General features: G+C 52.4%; 1 protein-coding gene across 1 annotated transcript in view; it reads right to left on the minus strand.

The window, feature by feature from the left end:
• Positions 1–1106: 1106 nt before the first annotated feature.
• Pou6f1 (POU class 6 homeobox 1) overlaps positions 1107–25040 on the minus strand; it is a 26664-nt gene continuing 2730 nt past the window's right edge. Inside the window, exons 3-12 of the mRNA XM_013508496.1 lie at positions 20567–20725; positions 18717–18912; positions 12907–13023; positions 11861–11989; positions 11124–11377; positions 10426–10554; positions 9758–9961; positions 6739–6880; positions 5392–5560; positions 1107–4466 (exon numbers count right to left, since the gene is read on the minus strand). Of these exons, the coding sequence (XP_013363950.1) occupies positions 4121–4466; positions 5392–5560; positions 6739–6880; positions 9758–9961; positions 10426–10554; positions 11124–11377; positions 11861–11989; positions 12907–13023; positions 18717–18912; positions 20567–20614 (1734 nt within the window). The 5' untranslated portion in view covers positions 20615–20725 and the 3' untranslated portion in view covers positions 1107–4120. The remainder of the gene's footprint in view (positions 4467–5391; positions 5561–6738; positions 6881–9757; positions 9962–10425; positions 10555–11123; positions 11378–11860; positions 11990–12906; positions 13024–18716; positions 18913–20566; positions 20726–25040) is intronic.

Raw genomic sequence — 25040 nt, forward strand, 5'->3', positions numbered from 1 at the left:
GTACTAATAAAAATTAAAATAGATGGAATTTAGATGTCCAGTGCTCCTTGCACTTCCACACTAGAATGCACCCCAGGCCCAGGCCCAGCCTAGAGACTGCCTTGTTCTTCCCACTTCACTAGGCAGAGGGCCTCATATGCACACATATGCAGCCCTCAGCCTGATCTGCAAGCCCTGTCATCCTCCTCCTTACACACCTCTTGGCCACTGCTGGCCTGCTTGTGTCTCCCCAAATTTCTGGGTTGGGACTTAAGTTTCCAATGAAAAGTGATAGAATTAAGAGGGGAGGCCTCTGGGGAGGTAGTTAAAACAGAAGAGTAGAGCTCTCACGACCAAAATCCGTTCCTTTAAACAAGAGGCCTGAGGGCCGGGGATATAGCTCAGTGGTACAGCGCCTGCCTGGCAAGTGGAAGGTCGAGTTTGATTCCTGGTACCAAAACAAACAAACAAACAAAAAAGAGGCCTGAAAGCTGGGCATGGTGGTGCACACCTCAGCACTCAGGAGGCGGAGGCAGGACAATCTCTATGAGTTTGAGGTCCAGCCTGCACTACATCGTGAGACTCTGTCTCCAAAAAAAAAAGAAAGCAAAAGGCCTGCAGGAGCATGTCTGCCCTTCCATCATGCGAGGTTACAGGGTAAAGTGTATTGATGGGAAAGAGGGTCCTCGTTAGACACCACATCCTACAGTTCCTGGATCTTGGATTTCTCAGTCTCCGTAACCATGAGCAGGAAACTTCTGTTGTTTATACGTTACCTGCTTGAAGCTATTTCGTTATGCCGGCCCGAACTGACTCAAGATCACCATCCTGGACCGGTGTGTGCACAACAGCGTGATCTGTCCAGAGATGAGGAGTTGGAGTGGACCTGACAGAGGACTCTGGGGTCCCATGCACCAGACGCAGGTCTAGCTCCACAGGAAGGAGAGTGGCCGAGCCTTGAAAAAGCCCAGGCATGGCCTTCTGCAGTGAGAATCCGGACCCTGAGCCTCACCTTGACTCCAGGCGGTCTGCTGACAGCAAGGACAGTGCCTTGCTGCTTCTCCCGGCTCCGTCACTGGTTCCCTTACATTCCACCTTGGGCAACGACCAAGAAACAGGCGTGCCAGTTACAAAAGGAAAAATACTGTTTATTCCACACCACTACATCAAGTACTCCTTCCCTATTCTCCCCTCCCTGCCCTTCGCGCGGGCCCTCAGGAGGCATCGCCCATGCTGGGAGACGGTCAGAACCTCCACGTCAGGATGTGGCCTGTGAGGGAGGAAAGGGAACTCGGGCACAGGAAGATGACTGGGTTCCCCAAAACACAAAACATCGGTGTTTCTCGTTCCAACTCAAGTGTGTTCCTCATTTCTGACCAGATTCTTTCCTGGACTTCACCTGAATAAAATGTCACCGTCCGTGCAGGGTCAAAGGCCCCAGCTGAGTCAGCAGGCCATAGAAATGTTTGTTCTTTCACTTCAAAACAAAACCAACACAAATTATACAGTCAGCCTTTTCTGCCCGTTCTCCTGTCTTTCCATGGCAAAGGAGCCACCAGGTTCTGGCTTAACACCAAAAGGATGCTTTCAAAAATCAAATTCATATGAGCTCATTTCAGAGCCTGATGCTAACAAAAAACAACAAACAACCACCAAAAAAAACCCAAAACACCACCCGATCAGTGAGTGAGCAGGCCCAGCTGCTTTCTGGGGGTCCTAAGGTAGGGGAGCAAGGGCAGAGGTCACAGCACGACACTAAGCTCTGCTTGCAGGATGCTTCAGAGGCACCTTGCACCCTACTGCCCGGGGGATTCAGCCTGCAAACACCCATCTCTCTGGAAGACCAACCCATCTTTCCAGTGGAGGAAAAGAAACAGTTTAGTTTTAGGCAGCCTGGGGAAGACAGATTTAGATGAGGGAGAGGCTGAAAAAACACAGCCAGGCCTAATTTAGACCAGGGTGCTTTGTGATTTTTTTCCTGCCATGCCGGGAACAGACAGATGGTGTCCTCCTGCATGTCCACACCGTTTTCCACGCTACTCCCAGGGCACCAGATATAAGTGACTTGTCTGCCCCCACCAAAAAAGAGAAAAGCACCCCTGAATACAAGCATTTGAGCATGAAAACCTGCATCTCATTCACCGAAAGGCGATTTGCTGAATCCTTGACACACTCTGGTCCATGATTCCTACTGAACGTGTGTGTGTGTGTGTGTGTGTGTGTGTGTGTGTGTGTGTGAGAGAGAGAGAGAGAGAGAGAGAGAGAGAGAGAGAGAGAGAGGGAGAGACATCCCTCCCAAGCCAGTCGTCATCTCGTGGGGACGCTGTTACTCAGAATGCAGAGTGTAAAGCCCCCCCTTTAGAGACATTCTCGCTCCTGGGAGGCTGGATCAGGGAAGCCACCCACCTGCCTCCTCCCCCTACCACGCACTTGCCAGGTCTGGCTGGTCCGAAGGCAGCAGGGCACAAATGTGGGTACATACAACTACCCTGTCCCTGGCAGGGGTCCCAAGAGGGCGGCCACACTGGCACTGCAGGGCTGTGGAGGGATCAGCAGTAAGTGGGAGAGGAAAAACAGTACCCCAGAGCAAGCCAGGCTAGGAGGTGGCTCTGCGGGTGACCCACGGAGAGCAGGACGTGCCCTTCCCTGGTGGTCGTCCCCCCGCAGTAGGTCACGTGAGGTGCAGTGGAGGACAGCTGCTGGGGACCAGGTTCTGTAAGGGTGCAAGGAGAGAAAGGGAAGGGCGCTCCTGGGACTTGCGGTCTTTAAGGACAGCTTCTGCCACAAGTTCAGGTTCATCCGTGCAAACCTCCTAATTCTCTCCTGACCGCCTGGGCTCCCACACTGAATCTTAAGGGCTGGCCAGCCAAGATGAGGACGGAAGCTCCCTTAGCAGCTTGATTAGACACCAGCTCCCGCTGTGCGTGGCTACCCACTCCGGAGGGAAAACCCGCCTGATCCTGACTCGGAAGACCACTGAGGGGTTGCTTACACAAGGGCCGGTCTGCGACTCAACAAAATGAGATTTCTTCACTGTCCAAGGCTTGAAGTTAAAAAGGAAATCTGAGGTCGGTAAACTCCCAGAAGAAACCTTCCTGGGAGGCCCTCGTGTCCTCTTGGATGGTGCCCTGTTCCCCGGGGCCTCCCTACCTGGCCTTTTGCTTCATTTGCTCCTTCAGAAGGCCCAGGACAGGCCTGGGCTAAGTTTGGAAAAGAAAAGGAGACAGGAGCTCAGTATTCTTTTCCTCACGTTTCTTCAGAGCTGCCTGCGCGCTTGGGCAGTGTGCTTTTTCCCAGGCTGCAAGTTCAGGTTTTGTGGGGCGGTGGCCGTGGGCAGAGGTTAGATTAAAATCTGGGAGGACTGCCTTGTTCACTAAATTCCAGCAGCAGACCCGGGGCAACTCCACGCTATGCAAAGGTCACTGTTCCTTCCTCCCAACATAGATTGCAAAATCAGATTCTACTTTAGTGCAATATCCGCCCCCAAAGGAACCCGGGAGAGGCGCTGGCTTGTTCCGGTCCCAGGGGTTTGGGAACCTTCTGACCTTGAGGTCAGACATTGTGTGCGGCCCTCTGAGCAGCACACCACACTTTCCTAAATTTTATCTCCTGGGTCCTTTCAGGGGTTCCATGTGCCTGTAGGCAAGGTGGGGGGGGGGGCAGCAGGAGGCTGCGGTTCCACTGGATCAGCGGTCACAGCTGCCACACTAACACAAGGGAGCCAAAGAGAAGAGAAGAAAGGAAGAGAATGCCATCGAAAACAAGAGCTAATAGCCAAGGGTCCTCAGGAGCTGCTACAGTCCCGGCCCAGACGGGAGCTTCTGGTTCGCAGGCAGAATCCCCCTCTCCAATACCACGTTAGCAAAGTGCTTTTCTGGGTACCACCACAAATCCCTCCGTGCGGCACGCCCAGCCCAGAGCCTGGGGCTCTCACGGGGCCCCTCCGCCCTCCCCAGGGTGGAAGGTGGGGGGAAGAGGGGGAAGGCATCGGCGCACATGCACACAGTGGAGTCTCACGACCGAGGGCAAGCGCGGCACAGCGGCGCGGAGCCCGATGACAGGTACTGTCACGCAGGGGCGACAGCTGGGTGCCAAGCAAAGAAGAGTACAAAGTGCTGGAACGCAGGGCGGGGGCTGGGCCCTACGGGATCTGAAAGACATTCAGCTTGCTGGTGTTCTTGAGCGTCTGCCGCCGATTGCAGAACCAGACGCGCACAACCTCGCGGTCGTAGTTGAGCTCCTTGGCGATCTCGGTGATCTCCTGGCCCGTGGGCAGGGGGTTCTTCTCGAAGTAGGCGTTGAGCGCCTCGATGGCCTGGGGGGTGAAGGAGGTGCGGCGCTTGCGTTTCTTGGAGGGCTCCCCTCCCACAAACTCCATCAGGTTCTGCTGGCCTTCCTGGTTCCGGAGTTCCGCCTCGTTCAGCCACTTCTCCAGCACCGGCTTCAGCTTCTGGGCACTCTTAGGTGTGATGTCCAGCTTCTCAAACCTGCGGCCAGCACGCGTGTGGGAAGGGACAGAGACAGCGGCTCGGTCTCTTCAGCACACGCACATCTGGGAGGAAGCGCTGCCCTTCAGGGGCAGCTCCTCTCAGGGCTACCGAGACCCGAGCCGGGGTCCCCTCACCACCTCGCCCACGGCCTCTCCGGCCGGACCCAGACCCCTCACACCCCTCAGTATCCCAGGTCTGCATTCCCACGGGCGGCTCAGCAGGGTGATGGCAACAGGGCCCTAAACAACTGCTCCAGAACTTTCACGCCCAGGTGGGGCCAGCACGTTGAGGAGAGGCCTCCGGAGGCCCTGAGTGCTGACCAGGCTGCGCTTTCTGGCTGAGCCACAGTCTCACAGGGGTTGCTCTAATAGTCACTCTAGTCTCACCACAGACCAGACAAAGCCATTTGGCCGTCACTGAGCAACGCATTTATTCCTGTCTGAAACTTTGCCACTCCTCCTCTGGTTTCGGCGTCCACACTAGTCAGTGTGTGGGCAGCACACGGCAAACTCAGCTCTGTTACGTTAGGGCGACACCTCACTCCCATGGGAATGGGCCCGTGACCGGGTATGGTACGGCTGAGGGCAAGGACAGAACTCAAGTCCCGCTTTTGTAACTAATGTTGTGAGCTGGGCTCCTTTCCTGCTCGGATTCCTGAACGGGTTTGGGTCTTGAGTTCTGCCGAGAAGACAGAACTGAGGATGCTGAGGATTGGAGGGAAAATTTCAGAGGGCCCTGGAAGCGCAAGGCGAGTCTCTGGCTACTACCGGGGTTCAGGCCCCCCCTTAGGGCAGTCTTCCCCGTCTGGAAGAAGCAGGAGCAAGGGGCACACAGGCAGGGCCTGGAGGCCCGGGTCCTCACGAGTGCCCGGTGGCAGCAGACACCGAGCAGGCCCCGGCCTGTCCGGCACAGCTTCACTCACCGGCAGATGGCTGACTGGCTGTAGGCCGGACCTTCTGTCGCCGTCAGAGCCTGGCCCACCTGGGTCTGTGTGAGGCCCAGGGAGAGCCGCCGGATCTTAAAGTTCTTGGCAAACTCCCGGATCTCTTCTAAGTTGATCCCATCCTCATCCAGGTTTGGAGTATGTGGCTCTAGGCCAGAGGAAGGCAGCAGGGAGAGTGTAAGATGGGCCACATTACTGCTCATCTGGCCCACTGGTCGAGACTGGTGCAGTGGTGAGGGATGAGGGCACCTGGCAAAAGGCTTGTGGCACCCTGATGCCCTCATCACCCTGCCAAGGAAGACACGTGGGAAAGGCCCCTGAGCCAGTCTATCGGGGATGAGCTCTAACTGCTGACCTCGCCCCACGCTCCCTCGCCCTTCCCCAAGCACAGCTGCTGGCCACCCACGCTCCTCCAACACTGGGGCACAAGACCATAGCAGAGGCAGCCAAGGACTCGGCCTGTCGGAGAGACAGCCAAACAGCCTCCACCACCATCGTGCCCAGAATCCAGTCCAACAGGAATGGGAAGAAGAAGGCCAACCCCTTGCCAGATGGGGGCGCACACCTGCAACCCCAGCCCTCGGGAGGCTGAGGCAAGAGGATCGCCATGAGTTTGAGGCCAGTCTGTGGTACACAGTCAGTTCAAGGAGAGTGTGAACTACACAGTGAGATCTTGTTGAAAAAAAGAAAGGAAGAATGGAAGAAAAAGAAAGGAAGAAAGAAGAGAAGAGAAAGGAGAAGAGAAAAAAAGGAAGGGCAAGCCAAGCCTTTGCTGGGCATGGTAGCACATGTCTATAATCCCAGCTTCCAGAGGCCAAGGTAGGAGGATCAAAAGCTTAAGGCCAGCTTGGACAACTTAGTGAGACCTTGTTTCAAAATAAAACAGAAAGGGCTAGGGAGGTAGCTCGGGATAAAGCACTTGACTAGCAAGCACAAGGCCCTGGATTCAACCCCCAATACCACAGGAAGTAGGAAGAGGAGAACAACAACGGGGTGGAAGAGGAGGGAAGAAGAGGAGGAAGAGGAGGGAAGGGAGGGAGAAAGGGAAAGGAAGGAGGAGGAAGCCTTCCTCTCATCCTGGGCCTTTGCCCTTTGGATTCCAGGAACTTTATTTACTTGAAATGGAGTCTGACTATGTTGTCCAGGCTGGCCTTGAAATCCTAGGCCTAAGGGACCCTCCTGTCTCAGCCTCCCACTGACCACAGGTACGTGACACCAATCCATATCTACCAAGTTTATTAAGGGAAACAGTATCTGAGAAGGTCAAGGTGCCCAAATAAATGCCTTCTCCCACTTCTCCACTCTTGTATTCAGGGACTCACTTACTGGACACCAGCTGGCTGACTGTAGGGGTCTCTGAGCAGGTGATAGGGATGGGAACGGAAGCCGATGGCTTGACTGCTGGAGCTGGGCTGGCGATGACCACAGCAGGCTGGGGCACGGCTGGTGTGGGCTGGATGGGCTGCACCTATGAGAGGAGAGACAACAAGCCCCTGTGGCCCCTGCCTGGCTCAGGGGCTCGGAGTCCCTGGGTGGACCAGAGGCAGAGCAGAAATGGGCATTAAATCCTCATCACGGCCCAGCACATTCCCACCTGCGCCATATCGAAAAGCAAGACGAGGGGTTGGGGATTTAGCTCAGCAGCACAGCGCCTGCCTGGCAAGCGCAAGGTCGTGAGTTCAATTCCTGGTACCGGAAAAAAAAAAAAAAAAAAGAAAAAAAAAGAAAAGCAAGACTAGAAGCTGCTTATTAACACCCTCTCTTTGCTAATGACCTTCCAAACAAGCACAGCAACCAGCCCCGCCAGGCCGAAGCCTCCCGGGAGGGGGCTGGTGCTCAGAACGCTTCAGGGCACTTGGCCAAATCCCCAAGTGCCCACCTTTGGGATACCTTCTCTCCTATTTCTGCCTTCAAAGGAGAAACTTAAACCCGATTCTAGAGCCTCCCAAGCCTCCAATGTCCATGAAGAGGGAACGAGTAGGTAACTGTGGGACCTCGCTACAGTGGGAGAATACCGCAGCGCTGGGGGCAGCTCAGCAGTGGAGCACCTGTCTGGTGTGGGCAGGGCTTCATTCCCAGCACCACAAATGTCAATACAAAGAATAAAGTGTCTCTCTTAACTACTCTGAATCGTAGCACCAAGTGTAAGATAATTTTTATGGAACAATGCTGGGGATATAGCTCAATGGCACAAGTGCCTACCTGCAAACGCAAGGTCCTGAGTTCAATTCCCGGTACCAAAAAAAAAAAAAAAAAGGACATATGCATTTTCAGAAAAATCTGTAATCATATTAAGCAAGGTATCAACAGAAATCATCTTTGGAGATCAAAAAAGAAAGATTTTTCTTTCATTATTATTTTTGGTGGTACTGGGAATTGAACCCAGGGTCTGATGCAAACACTGTACCACTGAGCTATATCCCCAACCCAAGGGATTTTAAATTTTTACATGACATATAATGTTAGAATTTTTTTTTTTTTTTTGGTTTTTCTCCGGTACCAGGAACCGAACTCACGACCTTGCGCTTGCCAGGCAGGCGCTTTTGCCGCTGAGCTAAATCCACAACACATAATGTTAGAATTTTAACAAACATAAAAACTGCCCGGGTGTGGTGGCGCATGCCTGTAATCCAAGCACTCAGAAGGCTGAGGCATGGGGCTAGGGATTTAGCTCAGCAGCACAGTGCCTGCCTGGCAAGCACAAGGTCATGAGTTCGATCCCCGGTCTCAGGAAAAAAAAAAGAAGGCTGAGGCAGGAGGATTGCCTTGAGTTCAAAGCCAGCCTGGACTACATACTGAGACCCTGTCTCAAAACACCAATACACACACATCAGGAGAAACTATAAATATATGAAAGTAGTACTTTTAGTGTGATGGGAAAAAAGAACTTTCTAGGAAGTGAGTGCAGGTTTCTCCAGAATGTTCCAATTCACTGGGTTCTGCCTCGTCTATCCCCTCTCCATGCCCAAGGGCTCTGCCCTAGTTCAGAGCTCCTTGTGTCTTGCTGGAACTACATAAGCTGCCTCCTACCAGGTGATAATCATTCAGCTTTCATAAGGCCTGACCTTGGATCCACCTGGATAACAGGGATTTTTTTTTAAGCACATCCGATCAACCATTTCCATGTTTAAATAACCTTTGGCGCACCCCACTCCTTAGTAATAGTAATATCGGTAAGAGCTATTGTTTTTCAGTGCTTTGGGTACCAGAGTGCCAGTGGCCTCTGTGTAATACCCATAACCTTCTGACGTGGGCACTTTTATAATCCCTATTTTTCAGATGAAGCTGGTTATTCACAAGGCTCAGAAGCATCATCACACATTTGAGAACCTCTGGCCTTGGTGTCACCTGGAGACTTAGAATGCACATTCTGGGGCCCCACTTCAGACCTTTGGAAAAAGAAACTCTTCCTCCTGGCAAGCCTTCCAGGTGACTCTGAGGCACAGGTTTGAGAATGAGCACTCTATCTCGGACACGTGCTGCAGTTCCCCAAAGACAGCACCGTCACACCCAAGCCATCCCTGTGGACTGGTTCAAAGCCCTTTCTCCCTGGAGCCTTGCCAGATCCTCTGGGATGTCCGAGCTCTACTTCTCTGGGACCCTGGAGTGCCTTATTCCTGCTCCTGGCATAGACTTTATGGTGCTCACCTGTCATCATCACCAACACGGAGCCAGCAGGGGCATTTTAGAAATCTTTGTATCTCAGCACTTGGAATACAGTAGGCACTCAAAAAAAAAAAGCTTCTGGAAGGTCCACGCCTGTAGTCCCAGCACTCTGGGAAGCTGAGACAGGACAATGGCAAGTTGAAGGCCACCCTGGGCAAGTGAGGCCTTGTCTCAAGATTAAAAACAAAATAGTGCTGGGGAATGGAGCTCAACATGAAGGCCCTGGGTTCAATCCCCGGCACCAAAGCACGACGACAACAACAACAACAAACTGGAAAGAACAAATAAATGAATAATCAAAGCTGTGGTGCAGAGTGAAGAGGGAGGGGGTGAAGAAGGTGTGGAATTAACCTCCTAAGGCTTCCCTAGCAGTTTCTTCACCCTGAAGCTGCCCCAAGGCCAGTCTGCTCTGACCACATCCCCTCCTTGGACTTTTAAGAGCGGCACTGGCTTCTGAGGGCGCAGACACACACGTTGCAGCGCATGCGTAGTGGGGACCAGAGAGGCCAGATTCCCTACGCAGGACCTGGGAGTGCACTCATGTAGGCCTTCTACTTGGGGGCTCTCCCTCACTTTTGGGAGGACCCCTGCTCTCTCGGGAATTTTAGAAGATGTTATGCTGCCTGGCAGGCTAGAAGGAAGGCGCCCGTGTCTCCCACCCACACCCCACCCCCGGTACCTCGCTCTTGGCAGGGGACTCAGGAGTGCTTGGCTTCCGGACAGCCACGGGTGGAGGCAGGGGGCTGCTGGCCAGAGTCGCAATCACCTGGCCCTGGGCATTCAACAACAGTTGAGGGGTCACAGCCTGGACCTGCAGGCTCTGAGCTGGTGCTGGGGCTGCCACGCTAGCTGAGTTCACCACCCACGGAAGTGTTCCAATGACCTAGGAGGAAATAGGGCAGGGAACCGGATGTGAAGGTAGTGTCCTGCTCCAGCCCGACCCCAACCCCACACTGGCAGGGGAAGACACTAACTTGGACAAACCACTTAACCCCTCCGGCCTGCTTCCTCATCAACAAAATGAAGGCTCCATACTCTCAGGGTCCTGCCTGCATTCTATCCCCAGAGCTGCGGTGGGGCAGCAGCAGGTCTGTTGGTGAATCAGAGACTGGGATGCCAATACCGGCCTGGCAGGCTACTGGCAGGAGTGGGTGCTCCGCAAATGAAATCCCTCAACTAGAATGAGCGCCTCCAGGGCAAGGTGGTGGCGGCATCCCTGCGCCCCTCGGTAGCAGCAGAGACCTGTGAACAGCAGCTGGGTGGCTATCAGACCAAGTCCTGGCTGCCTCCCACTAGCTTTACCAGACCTCCCCCGCAGCCTCCAAAGCCCTCGCTCTGACCACTTGCCTGTCCCTGAGCGTTGGTGAGGATCTGACTGCTGATCCCTGGCATGCTGGGGATGGCGCTGGTAATGACCGGAGTTGTAGTGAGGGAGCCCAGGATCTGGGTCTGTGCCCCGAGGGAAGCAGCACTGATCTGTGGGTGGAGGAAGAGCCCTGCTCAGAGACTAAGGGACCAGAAAGAGACCCAGACAGAGGGAAGCGGGCCGCGGGCAGGGGCGAGCAGATACCCGTGTCCATTCACTGAACGCTGTGCAGGAACTATAGGGGTAGGGGGAAGGCGGGGTCACAGCCATGGAACTGGGCAATCTTTCGTGCCAGGCTGGGAGGGTAGAAGGGCCAGACTGGAGTTGGCTGATGTGCTCCAGGTCACATCCAGCAGCCCTGCTACTAAGCCTGCAGCCACACTGGACAGATACTGGCCAGAGGCTGGGCGCCTCTGGCTCTCACGTTTGCAATCCCTAAGGCACCATCCCACCCGCCAAGGGTGGTCTACTGGTTCAGGTTCTGGGGCATGTGCCCAGGCCTCTTGGCAGAGGTTGTCCTCTTTGGTCTGGGCCGGACAAGCTGACAGCTCACAGGAGAACTCGGAGGGAGCCCATCTCTGTTGAGGTGTTGGAAAAGGGCTGCATTCAAGGGGCTGCTCCTTCACTGGCCAAGATTTGGTCCATCCCTGGTCAGCCCCGGGCGTGGGCAGCAGCTTACGATTCCCGGGCTAAACGCAAAGCCTGCAGGCTGGACGGTGATCTGTGGGGTGGTGTCCACTGGCTTGGGGGTGGGGGCGGCCGCGGTGGCAGCGGTGGGCTGCGGCAGGATGGCAGGCGTGGTCTGCAGCAGTGGCTGGGTCTGGAACAGCGCCTGGGGCTGGGCTGGTGGCCGGGGCGGGGCTGGCGACGAGGCCTGGGCTGGTGAGGCAGCTTGGACAGGTGCCGGGAGAGCGGTGTTCAGCACGGCGGCTGCTACGGAGCAAGGCAGAGACAGAGGTGCTCAAACGCCTAGCCACAGCCTGGAGCAGCTCCAATCCTAAGGGATCTGGCACGAGAAGGACAGGGGTCGGGGCAGCGGGCATGGGGGCAGGCAGCCACGATTCCCTTGATCCTTGAAGGGCTGGCACACGCCAACATCAAGAACCAGATGTCGACTCTTCTTGCAGTCCTTCGCAGGAGGCTGGTCACTGGGTGGATTCTGGCGTGGGGGCAGGGGGCAGTCTTAGGCAGTTGCTGAAGGAAGAAAGGCCTGCTGGCCAGCGTGGTGTCCTGGCCTAGAGTCCCAAAATGGAGCAGCGGCTCTGTGACTGGGTGCCTGGGACACTGGATCCAGACTCCAGGGCTGTCGCCCCGGGTGGGCTGCGGGTTCTGAGTCCAACATGGCAAGCACACGTGCAGGGGCGGTAGTGTTGGGCGGTGGGGGCCTGGTGCAGTCCTGGGGAGAGCTGCCGTTACCTTGGAGACCGGCTAAAGGTGGCTTGAAAATTGCCCCCGTAGGAGAAGCAGCGGTCAGTCCTGGGAGGGCAGCCACGGTTGCGGTAGGGATTGTCCACACGGCCAGCCCCTGCTGCCCAGCCACTTGACCTGCAATACTGACGGGGATAAGAAGAGGTTGAGTAACTGCCCCTGCTGGAACCACAACTCCTGTCAGAACTGTGGCTAAGTTTTCCTGAGTCAAGACCTGTAAAAGTAAACAAGATTTCAAAAAGAAAAGAAAAAATAAAAAATCAACATTGACAGTGCAAAAAAACTGGGTCTCTTGGACCCAGAGGAGTACACACAAAGCATTCTGAGGGCAGCAGGGAAAGGCCACAGAGGGCGGGCAGAGCCCAGCCGTAGCTGAAGCCCGACCCTGAGGAGTGCCTGGACCACGCTATTCTGCCTGCAGAGGAATCCTCCAGACGACTCAGGGCCGAGCCCGCCCCAGCCAGGCCTCTTCCCCGCAGTCTGCCCCCTCCTGGGCCTTCCCTGGGCCCTCGCCCACAGGACCAGTGCTCTGTGGCCCAGGGAGCTGGGCCAGAGGCTGCAAGTGGTCAGGGGCCCCAAGAGGCCTCGAAGAAGCTCCAGGAAAGGAAATCCTTGACTGGCTGTCTCGAGATCAGGGCATGGAGCAAAGGCCACAGGGCTCTGCGTGCCTGCGGGATCCCGAGGCAGCGGCTCACTGCGCTGGGGCCACTCTCTGGCTCTAAATGAGGACTCTGAATAATCCATTAACTCTTCCAGGCATCGGCTGGCGGGGCTGACAAGGATATTCACTCATTGTTGGATAAACAGGAACTCTGGCAGCATGAAAGAGTTAAGACAGTTTCTATAACCCTTTCTGGATCCAAGCAGATGGACCAGGCGAACAGTTCCTCTTTTCTGACGGGGCCCGATTAGGTCAGGGGTGCCTAGCCAGAGACTGCCTCCCTCAAGCCACAGCTTCTTCCCCGTCCCACCTCATGCAGACCCCGTAACCACTCCACCGCTCGCTCTGTCCAGCTCCCTGGGGCGGCCCTTACCTGGGGGGCAGCTTGTACAGCCAGTGGCGTCAGGGTCTGCGATGCCTGAGGCTGGCTCGGGGCTTGGCTGAAGGTGGCAATGGCAGGGGCAGGGCCCGGAGGGATCCCCGGGATTGACTTCACTTCACACGGCATTGGGAGAGAGAAGAACAAGCAGTGAGCCTGGAGGAGTAGGGCACCCTGTCTGCAGCCTCGAGTGCCGCTCAGCCCGCGCTGCATTTCCGCATGACTCCAGGCCAGCGGTCGGCCTTCCCGGCCCATGCAGCAGTTTGCCCAACGCCACTCAGTGAGGCAAGGAGGCTGGGCGTCCTGGGCCAGGTCTGGCAGGCTACTCTCTTCCCACATCTAGACCAAGAGAAGGCAGTCTCTGCACAGCAGGGTACCAGCCCCTCACTTCCTGGCTCTAGAGGACACTATGACCTGTCACAGAAACAGCAAAAGGGCCTGAAGCAGATGCGAGGCAGAGAGGGAAAGAGCTACAACCGACGGGAGCAGGTCCTGTGGGCTGAGCCAGCCACAGAATCACTATTTTTTGGATTAAAAAAAAGTGCTGGTGTAGGGAGGAGGCAGGGCAAAATCCTTGAAAACTGGACACGTCCGCACCACACTGCAGGCTCTCGGTGTCTCCAGGCCTGCCAGCTTTTCTCTGCCAGCCCCCAAAGTCGGAAGTCAGACGAGCAGTTCCTAGGAGCTTCCCAAGGAATCCCCAGGATCTAGAGCTTCTCACTTCCTCTTGCTCCCTTGGCCAGGAGTTGGGATGTGCCCACCAGGAAACCTCACTGCAGCCACACAACAGTGAAAAGAAGGGTGATAATTCACGTAAGGACACAGGCTAAAAGGAACTTTGATGGAGACCACTATGAAACAGCCCTGAGCAGGACTTAAAAGTAACCAACTGGCTTTCCATGTTTACTTGTGATTCTGCCCAAGGCCTAGGCTCCTTGTCTGGAGATGGGCAGTGGACTCATAGTAAGTGAATCTCTGTGAGTCACTAATCCCTACTAAGAACTTTAATGGCTGGTGAAACCTGAAAGCCTCAAAGGATAAGACAAGGTCACAGCCAAGGACACCTGGACCCAACCTCAACTAGATAAAGACTATGCCCTTAGGCATCTTGCTCCTGGGTGGATTAACTTCATACCTTACTTGGAGAAGTCCTTGAATGGTTCCAAGGTTCTTGAGTATTCCCCTCCCTTCTTTCCGTAACTAAATAAATACAGGCCACCCAGAGAAGGTTGTGGTCTTAGCCCCAACAGAATCTCGAATTCTGTGAGAGAGCTTTGTTCCTCCTGGAGCCCTGAAATCATTCCTTTTGCCTTTTTTTTTTTTTTGTCTATTTGAGACAAGATCTCACTATGCAGTTCAGGCTGGCCTTGAGCTCACTTTGTAGCCCAGGCTGGCCTTCAACTCACAATGATCCTCCTGCCTCAGCCTTCGCAGTGCTGGGATTACAGGTGTGTGCCACCATGCCCCACTGCCTCTTTTTATTTAGCCTTCACCATATACTCATCCGGGAGATTTTGGACCTGATCAGCCCTAATAACTAAGGGATATTAACCGGATAGAATTTAAGTACTGGGTGATGGCTGTTGGACAGATCAGTGGCTTGCTTTATCCTATTTTTCTCTTTTTGCTCTGCCAGAGATCAAACCCAAGGCCTTGCACCCAAATGACTAACACACTACCACTGAGCTACACCTTCAGCTTATTTGAGAGAGCATCTTGCTAAGCTGCCCAGTCTGGCCTCAAATTTTCAATTCTCCTGCCTCAGCCTCCTGTAGCTGGGATTACAGGTATGCAGGTATGCACTATGACTCCCAGCTTCAGATCAGTCAGTGGTTTTCTCATGCTGGTTGGGCATGTATTCTAGACCTACTCAGCAGGATGCCTAGGAGGGGAAGCTAGCAAACACCACTCCTCTTTAAAGTTCCCCTGGGATGCAGCAGGAGCCAGGAGTGGGCAACACTGAATTAAATAACCTGAAGGGCTTTGCCCAACCTTGCAGTCTTACTGCTCACAGCACAGAATAATAAAACCCAGGACGTTCAGGACATTAAAGTGACACAAGGTACACAGCAACAAAGACTTGCAAAACAGTACAAGAGTGGAAGTGGAAGGTCTATCTTGTCTGTAGAGGGAAGAAACATTTTAACTATTAAAAAAAAAAAAAAACACTTTAACTATTGAAAAAAAAAAATCAAGGAAGATACAGCTAATCAGAGCATAGGAAAATTTAAAAGAATTGTGTTGGGCCAAATGTAATGAAACAAAAAAAAGGAAAGTAAGAAAATGAGAACTTGACTGGGTGTGGTGGCGCATGCCTGTAATCCCAGCACTCAGGAGGCTGAGGCAGGAGGGTCATTGTGAGTTCAAGACCAGTCTGGGCTACAAAGTGAGCTCAAGGCCAGCCTGAACTGCATAGCGAGACCCTGTCTCAAAAACACCAAAAAAAAAAAAAAAAGTATAGTACCCTGGAATCCAAGGGTTTACACACATTTGGAGTTCCTGTCATTTCTTCAGTGCACCATGCAGTTCAGGTTTTATCACTGTTTATTTATTTTCTGAGCTAACAAACATGTGGTACCTTAAAGCCAACTACTTTTCTTTGAAGTGATAGTACATTTTTATCTTTCCATATGATGACTTCTTATGTCAACAGTGAATCTCCTGAGGTCAGGGATATAGCTCAGTGGTAGAGTGCCTGCCTGGCAAGTGCAAGGTCCTGAGTTCAATTCTTGGTACAAAAAAAAAAAAAAATCTATCAAAAGGAATATGAGTGGACTACACTCACAAATAAGAATTTTAGGCCGGGCGTGGTAGTGCACGCCTGTAATCCCAGCACTTGGGAGGCTGAGGCAGGAGGATGGCTGTGAGTTCGAGGCCATCCTGGGCTACAAAGTGAGCTCAAGGTCAGCCTGAACTGCATAGCGAGACCCTGTGTCAAAAAAAAAAAAAAAAAAAAAAAAAAGACCAAAAAACCCATAAATAAGAATTTTAAAAAGCTAAAGAACCAAGACAAAAATGTTCCAAACAGCATAATTTATGAGAATAAAAAAAAAAAATCAATTTGACAATTGCCCAAATTAGAAGCAGGTATGTGAGTGTATGTGAATCAAGGAAATAAGCACATCAAGTAATAGGGGAGCAAGTGTCACACTCCATATTCTGCCCTTGGTGGCCACAGCTATAAAAATATGTGTGTGACAGGAAGTAGACAGTAAATTAGGCTGGGCATGGTGATGCAGGCCTGTAATCCCAGTACTTGGGAGGCTGAGGCAGGAGAATTGCTGTGAGTTCGAGACCAGACTGGGCTATAAAGTGAGCTCAAGGCCAGCCTGCACTGCATGGTGAGACCCTGTCTCAAAAAGACAAAATAAACAAAAAAAACAGTAAGTTAGAATGACACACACCACTGGATTCTTTTTTCACCCTGAAATTTTTTTCTATTACTTAGTTTTGTTTTAATGAAAGGAAATCTTTCTTCATATTGCACAACCAGAAAGTTCCCATCCATCTACGGTGGCAGCTTCTTAGTAAAATTGAAATATTTCCCTCATCCACTGGATAACGAATGCAGTCCCTAGCCGAGGTGGCAGCTCACTCCTATCATCTCAGCAACCTAGGGAGTGAGACCCTGTCTAAAATTAAAAATGGGGGGCTGGGGATTTAGCTCAGCGGCAAAAGCGCCTGCCTGGCAAGCTCAAGGTCGTGAGTTCGGTTCCCGGTACCGGAGAAAAACCAAAAAAAAAAAAAAAAATTAAAAATGGGCTGGGGAATGTAGCTCACTGCTATTCAACCCTGAATACCACACACACACACACCAGCAAATGCTAAAACTATTCCATGGGAAAATGCTTCAAAATACAAACCTCCAAAGTAAGATGTACACTACCATAAACATTCATATATTCATGCTAAGGTGTAAATAACTGATTTAGTTGGTTTTTTTTATTTTTTGTTTTTTGTCTTTTTGAGACAGGGTCAGTTCAGGCTGGCCTTGAGCTCACTTTGTAGCCCAGGCTGGTCTCGAACTCACACCATCCTCCTGACTCAGCCTCCCAAGTGCTGGGATTAGAGGCATGGACCACCATGCCCAGTTAAATAACTGATTTAGAACTCCTCTCCCTGGACTGGATTGAATCCAGGGCCTTTGCACTGAGCTACATCCCAACCCCTTTTGAGATACAGTCTTTCTAACTCACTAAATCACCCAGGTAGGACTCAGACTTGTAATCCTCTTGCCTCAGCCTGGCAGAGTGCTGGAATTCCAGGCATGCACCACCCTCCTGGTTTAGAATCCATTTCCTACAGTAAGTTTGGATAAGGAGTAGAACACATTAGAAAAAAATGAGATAAAAAATGGATCAAAAGGTGAAAAAGTAAAGTCGGGGCTGGGCATGGTGGCGCACATCTGTAATCCCAGCACTCTGGGAGGCTGAGGCAGAAGGATTGCAAGTTTGAGCCCAGCCTTGGCAATTTAGTGACTTAGTGAGATCCTTTCTCAAAGTTAAAAAAAAGAAGAAAAGAAAGAAAGAAAGAAAGAAAGAAAAAGAGGAAGAGGAAGACGAAGGGGATGGGGAGGGAGAAGCCTGGGAATGTAGCTCAGTGCAAAGGCCCTGGGTTCAGTCCTCAGCACCAGGGGAAAAATACTGCAGTTGGGGCACCATGGATAACCCCAAGAAATCTCCTAAGCAAATTCACAGTGGCTCTACTTAATAGAAAGGGTGGCAGAGAGGTAAAAGTCCTTGTCTGTCCTGCCCACTCTCCAGGGCAGTGCCCCTTGGAAGCATGTGAGGGTCCATCGCAGCCTCAGCCTGCAGGCAGAGAATTTCCAGGCTAGGGAAAGAGGGTCCTGTCTCTTGTCACTCCTCTACTCAAAAGGAGAAGTAACTAAGAAGGTCCTCAAGAACCCGCATGCAGGTCTGCAGGAGGAGCAAGTACGGAGAGGTCGCAGTTTCCTTGTTCAGAAGCTGCCGCTCCTCTGAGGTTGTCTGTTCTCACTCGCTCTCGGCTCTTCCTCTTGGCCCAGCCCGCCAGCCCAAAGCTCCCGTCCGGGGAATGGGCGAATGCGCACAAGGCAAGGGGGAGGAAGGAGGGAGGAGCCACGGGATGCTAAATGGCAAACGAAGCCCAAGGCTTCCTGCGAAAGAGATGAGCACCCTGCAAGGTACCGACGAGGCAAGTTCATGGAAAGGCATCCCTGGCCACGAGTAGGGCCCACGGCCACACGCGCCCTCCAAGGGGCCTGCCTCTCACAGGGGTGCTGCGGAAGCGGCTGGCTCACGCTGTAAGGTCCCTTTACAGAGGGACCAGACATATACAGGAGAGGGGAAAGCAAACATTTTGCAGGGTTCTACCTGCTCTACATCCTAGTGTGAGGGAGCGAAGATGCCCTTCCACGCTCAGCTCCTGAGACCGCTCAGCCCAACTACAAAAAGGATGGAGCTGGAAAGGCTGGCTGGATTCCGAAGGCCCAGTCCTCTCCGCACTGGGCCTCACAGTTTGGTTTGGACTTAGGACTCCTCTGAGGTTGATTTAACCCCTCAGCTGAGCCCTGCCAACCTCTTCCCACCTTAGCCTGAACCATCCCAGTGCAGGCCTCCAAGGGACTGCAAGGAGAGCTACTGTTCCAGGAACAAGGAGGGTAGCGCATCCCTGCTGGCCGGGAGTAGGGGCCGAGGCCAAAGCCTGTCCAGAGGACAGGAAGACAAGATCCTAATGTCACCTGGACCCCTGGGGCTGTGCTAGTTCCCCACAGGAACACAGAAGGGACTTGGGGGTGTTCGTGGATAGGAGTGATGGGCTCATACCAGCTGGCTCTGCGGCGGGGTCTGGGTGGCCCGGCCCAGCTTCACCAGCAGATCCACTGGCTTCAGCAGGGCCCCCGCCTTGGGGGTTCTCAGCAGCCACACTCTCCAGTCCTTTGCCCTCCTCCTCGGCAGGGAGCTGGGCATCCACGCCAACTTCCAGCACGCGGATGGTCTCGTGGCCTGACATCACGATAACCTGCAAGCAGAAGACGGGGATGTTTCTGCGGAGGGGGATTGGACAGCCCCTGAGGATGAGTTCTGGGGGTGACTAGGGGAAGGCAAGTGCACACGTCAGGAAGCAGACCCCTTATCCAGAGGCCTGCTTGCTCTGTGTGAAGGCCATAGCCCCGGAAAGCTATGGCTCCCTGATTCCAGGGAAAGAGCTGCTAGAGGAACACAGGCCCTGGGGGTAGGGCGAAGGCCTGATTCAAACTAGGCGAAGTCCCACAGAGACAAACCCCTTGGGAGTTACTTGTTTTTCTTTTTCTTTTCTTTTCTTTTTTTTTTTTTTTTTGTCCTTTTGAGACAGGGTCTCACTATGCAGTTCAGGCTGGCCTTGAGCTCACTTTGTAGCCCAGGCTGGTCTCAAACTCCCAACAATCCTCCCGCCTCAGCTTCCTGAGTGCTGGAATTACAGGTGTGCGCCACCACGCCTGGCTGAGAGTTATTTCTATTTGCTCCCTTTCCTAAATTCAGTTTAAGGAGTGGGAAACGACCTACCCTCAACTTGTGGATATGTCCTCTTGGGTGCTCAGACCCTGGAGTGGCCTCTGACATGGTATTCACACCGTAAGTTAGGCCAGGGAACAAATTCATCTTCCCTTGAAATGACCAGGAAGTTTCTCAAAGCTAAAGGCCAGGAATGGAAGCCCCACAGTGCTCTGTAACTTTTTAAACTCAGGATACCTTTATTTTCCAAAACCCTACAGTGAAGGGCCAAGATTTCCCTGCAAATTAACTGCCTGGAAAAAGGGCTGGAAATCACGAAAACACAGCCTCTCCTGCCCCACGCTGGCCCGCTCAGTCCTGCCATCTGCTGCCCACACGCCTGGCACCGAGTGCTTCCTGAGCCTCTGGACACTCAGTCTCCTGCTCCCACCCGCTGCACTCAGCTCCTGACCTCAGCACGGAAGTGCTGCCGTTTGGGCCCCTCAAGACTCAGGAAAAGGCTGGGGATATAGCTCAGTGGCATAAGCGCCTGCCTGGCAAGCGCAAGGTCATGAGTTCGGTCCCAGGTACCACAAAAAAAAAAAAAAACCAAAAAAAAGACTCAGGAAAAAAAAGAATCAGAGACAAACTCTGTGTGTGAAAGAGCTGTGTGCCTTCAACACACTCCTGAAGCCTGAAAAGTGGACCCAGCCAGAGACTGTGCTGGAAAAAGTGACAATGTGACCCATCAGGAGAGTGTGAGTGAAATAAATCCCACAAAGCAGGTCCCTTCTGTCGACTCAAACTTGACTTATGAGGGATTTCATTACAATTACATTTTAAGAGGTATTAATCTTTTTCCTCCCTTTAAAAATGGTATAAAAAAAAAAATAAAAATGATACAGAGATTAAATGGTCATTGCAAAAATATCAGAAAACAATCGAGAAGATAGAGTAAACCACTTGACCTCCAACTTTTTCTTCGTGCAAACTCCTTACATATCTGTGAACTCTAATTTCTATTTTAAAGTCACCGCTTAAATCCCCAAACGCAGCCCCTGAGAAACCCTAGCTGGGCAACTCCCCCCGGCAGGTAAAGTAGCCATGAACTTGTGAGGAACCGCACGAGGGCTCTGCGGAGCCTTCGCCCCTTGCCCGCACCCCTTGCCCGCACCCTCACCTCTTCTTGGCCCGGAAAATACCTGCTCATTGACAGCCAGAGATGGCTCGGACCCGGCTCCAGGATCCATGGTCGCTGGTCAGGCTGGGGCGGGGGCTGGCCCACACCTAGCGTATCCTGGGTAAGACGGGATTGGAAAAGCAAACGCTGATGTGACTCAGTAATGAAATTCCCAGACTACCTAGAAAAGTCAAAAATAGAACGGTAGGAAGACGGAGCTACGGAAGTAGAAAGAATGGGATTTGAAGAACTTTCGAGCCTCGCTGCCTACAGCGTCCCAAGAGAACCTACACACGGCCGGCATGGTGCCTGGAGGGACAGAGGAAAGGTATCTGTCCCCGGGGCGTCCTTGGTCCAGTGGAAGGCAGTGTACCCAGTAGCACCCACGTGATCTGACAGACACTCAGACGCTCAGACCAAGGTGCTTCTTAGGGGAGAAATCTGGACAGAACTTCTGGGAAAAGATGGCAAAGACATAAGTGAGCCAGGGGCAGCGGCACACGCTTGTAGTCCCCGCTACTCGAGAGGCTAGGACAGGAGGATCCACGAGGTCCGGTGCCCAAGAGCTCCAGACCAGCCTTGGCAACATAGCGAGAAGCATCTCAAAAAAAATAAAAAGGCGAGGCTGGGGATTTAGCTCAGCAGCACAGCGCCTGCCTGGCAAGTGCAAGGTCGTGAGATCAATTCCCAGTACCGGAAAAACAAACAAACAAACAAACAAACAAAAAAGGCACAAATTAACACAGTGGTCTTAGACTTTAACATGCATGATCATCACCTGGAGCACTTGATAAAAATGCAGATCTCCAGGCCTTTCCCCCTCAAACCCTCAGAAACTGATTCGGTGGACGAAGCCCACAGAATTAGTTCGCAGGTGATTCTGCAGCAGTGACCTAAGGACCCATGGCCCATACACGCATAAAGAGCTAGGGCATCCCAGTCCTGGAACAGCCTGCCACACGCAGTAAGGAGCGGGTGAGCCTCGTGTGGGTCAGGTTGTCTGGGGCCACAAATCACAGTCATAAGAAATAAAGGAAATAAAAGGGATACATAGACATTACACACTTATGGAGGAAACAGGACAATTAAGGTTTCCTCTGAGCGCCTATCATGGGCTAAATATGTAACACTAATTGATGTATTATGCATGCCAACCCTAGGGGGTAGGGGCAAGGACATTATTACCACTGAGTTACACTAGGGAAAACCGAAAAACCAAGGTGTTCCGGATTCCACACCTTTCCCTCTTTCTCCCCTAGGTTTTCTTGTTGCTGTTGTTGTTTATGGTGCTGGGGATGGAACCCAAGGCCTCACTTGTGCTAGAAAAGCACCCTACCATTGAACTCACCCAGCTGCCCACCCTACGGTCCGAATGCCTGTGTCTCCTCCAAATTCGTATGTTGAAATCCTCCCACTCAAGATGAGGATATTAAGATGATTAAGCTATAAGGGAAGAGCTCTCATGAATAGAACTGGCCAGGCGTGGTGGCCCACACCTGTAATCCCAGCACTTGGGAGGCTGAGGCAGGACGGTTGCGGAGTTTGAGACCAGCTTGGGCTACAAAGTGAGCTCAAGGCCAGCCTGAACTGCATAGCAAGGCCCTGTCTCGAAAAGACAAAAAAAATAGAAATAAAAAAAACATGAATAGGATTAATGTCTTTGTGAGAGAGACCTTCGTCCCTCCCACGGTGCAAGGCTGCAGCAAGGAGGAGGAACAGGCCCGCTCCAGACACTGGCGCCTTCACCTTGGACTTCCCAGCTCTCAGAGCTGTGAGATGTAAACTCTTCTACTTAGAAACTAACTAGTTTATGTTATTTTATTACAGCAGCCCAAGCAACGACAAAGGCATATAACGTAAAATGTGCCATTGTATTTTATTTCCGTTGTGCGGGGACTGAACCCAGAGCAGGTGCTCTACCACTGCGCCGTGTCCCCAGCCTCTGTTTAACCATTTCCCAGCGAACAATTCAGCGGAATTCAGTACGTTCACAACGCTGTGCAACTATCACCGACTCGTTCCAGCAGATTTTCATTAACCCAAAAGGAAGACCCATGTCCACTTGCACGTACCTTCTAGGGCCACCTCCCAGCACCTGGTAATCACTATCTGCTCTCTCTCTCTATGGATTTGTCTAATTTGGATATTTCAGATAAATGGAACTGTACAACATGTGGCCTTTTTCCTCAGCATAACTTTTTTTTAGCATAACTTTTTAATGTTCAGTGGCATGTAGTATTATAATTTCATTCATTTTCATGGCTGAGCCGGGCGTGGTGGTGCACGCCTGTAATCCTAGCACTCGGGAGGCTGAGGCAGGAGGATCGTTGTGAGGTCAAGACCAGCCTGGGCTACAAAGTGAGCTCAAGGCCAGCCTGAACTGCACAGCAAGACCCTGTCTCAAAAAAGACCAAAAAACGAAAAAAAAAATTTCATGGCTGACTAGTATTTTATTGTGTGGATCAAATACATTTTGTCTATCCATTCACTAGTTGCTAGACGTCTGGATTGTACCTGCCTTTGGCTCTTGTCCATAGTACGTCTATGAGTATTTGTACACAAGTCGTTAAACATCAATTTCCAATTCTTTGGGGTGTGTATGTAGGAGTTGAAAAGCTTGGTTTTAGCATCTTTGTCCCTTGGCAGAATGTTCCCCCCTCAACAGGTGAGGAGAACCATGAGGTACCTTCCCTCCTCTCCTCTCTCCAATACTTCTGAAGTGGGGGTCAGGGAAGGGCAAGCAACTCAAGACAAGGAACCATCTGAAAAATGGGTAGGGACCGGGGATTTAGTTCAATGGCGCAGCGCCATGAGGTCCTGAGTTCGATTCCTGATACTCCCCACCCAAAAAAAGTAAATGCGCTTTCCCTGTTCAAGTAGGACAGGGGCTCTCGGAGGGGCAGAGAAATCTTCTATAAGAACAGGTGAGCATCTGCCGGCCTCACTGGGGCTCTGGCTTCATTACTGAGAGATGCTGCCTGGGCCTGACCCAATGTGCATGTGAGTCCTCCATGACTTTTTCAGAGAACTTGGCAATTTACCACCACTCTGGGTGAGACTCGAGGTGTACCATTAAAGTTGTTACATACAGAAGTCAAAAACAAAGCCATCTGCAAATTAAAATAGGAGGCAGAGACAAACTTGAAAGGTGTACACAGTGAATTGGGTCCCTTATAGCTTGACAATCACATTTCACAGGGAGAAGAAATTTCTACTTCCAATGAAGGCCATCAGGCAAAGGCGGCAGCAGCCAGCCACTGAGGCGTCTGCTCCAGAGGGGCTGAAGTCCTGCTCATGGTCTTCTTGTGACCTTTGGTTCGCTGCTACCAGGCATGGCCAGTCACAAGGAGGGTTAAGCACAGGGAAGCATCCTCTTTGTGACACAGCTCATCCACTCTTTACTTCCTCTTCAGGTTGTCGCACCCTGTCTGACAACTACCACAGCTACGTCTCCAGCTTGGGTGCATCCGGGACCTCTGCGTTCACAGACCCATTGCCTACTGGCGGCTTGGCTCATTCTGTCAGACACAAGGGACAGACAGGCGTGGCGACTCTCAGAGCTCCTCCCCGCTTGAGATTCTGTGAGTTATGAGGACCCCGGCGCTCGCTGGGTGTCTGGTCCTTTGTGTCAAGGGCAAGGTCAGGCCTGAGGTACCGTCTCTGGCCACACCTAGGTCTCCCCTGGCCCACTAACCAGACTTCAGCCCATTGGAAATCCGGGCCGAGCGGAAGCAAAGGCCTCCCTCGTGTCTAATATAACAAACACCTGCGTCAGCACTTGGCACTTTGACTCTTTGCTATGTGTTCCCCTTTACTATGCTTCCCCCTGGGCCTGCTCCCTTCCTTGCAAGGAAATTTCCACTTCTTTTTTTTCAAGCCTCAGGCTGGCACCACCTTCAGTTTGCTTTGTGACCATTTTCCCAACGACTGGGGAAAGGACATTGCGACGGCCTCCTTTGAGGCCAGGATGCCATACCATGCCATCCCGAGAGCCAGGGAAGAGAGGCAATCAACTGTCTGTTTTAAGACAACAGCATAAACAGATCACAGTGCAACTGCTCTGGTTAAAGCTCGGTGGGCAGGAACCGAGCCCCGCAAGAGCCTTCTCGCCTTCTTTCCCCAGTGAGTCAAGTGTGATAAACTCCTGAAGCGAGCCTGGCGAGGCACCCAGGTGGCTCACTTACCCCTGCTCTCTGGTGCTGGCGTCTAAGACTCAGGCCACGCAGAACAAGTGACCTGCGGGTGCTGAGACGTTTGCCCTCAACCTAAGCACCAGATCTGTCCGGGGCCATCCAGGAGAGTCAGGGCAGAGGAAAGAGCTGGAGGATCGGCTTCATGTGTTCCTCTCCTCCGGGAGCTGCCACGGTTTAAGGCAACGTCCCCAGACACCCAGGAGGAGAGCCGAGAAGTCCCAACTCAGAACTTCCTAGAGCAGCCTGAGATCCTAGCCGGAGAACTCCTGGGATGCCATGTCCTCTGTTTATTCACCAAGTATT

The sequence above is a fragment of the Chinchilla lanigera genome, unplaced genomic scaffold (assembly GCF_000276665.1).
Source record: "Chinchilla lanigera isolate Chin_1 unplaced genomic scaffold, ChiLan1.0 scaffold00146, whole genome shotgun sequence".
NCBI classification, from domain to species: Eukaryota; Metazoa; Chordata; class Mammalia; order Rodentia; family Chinchillidae; genus Chinchilla; species Chinchilla lanigera.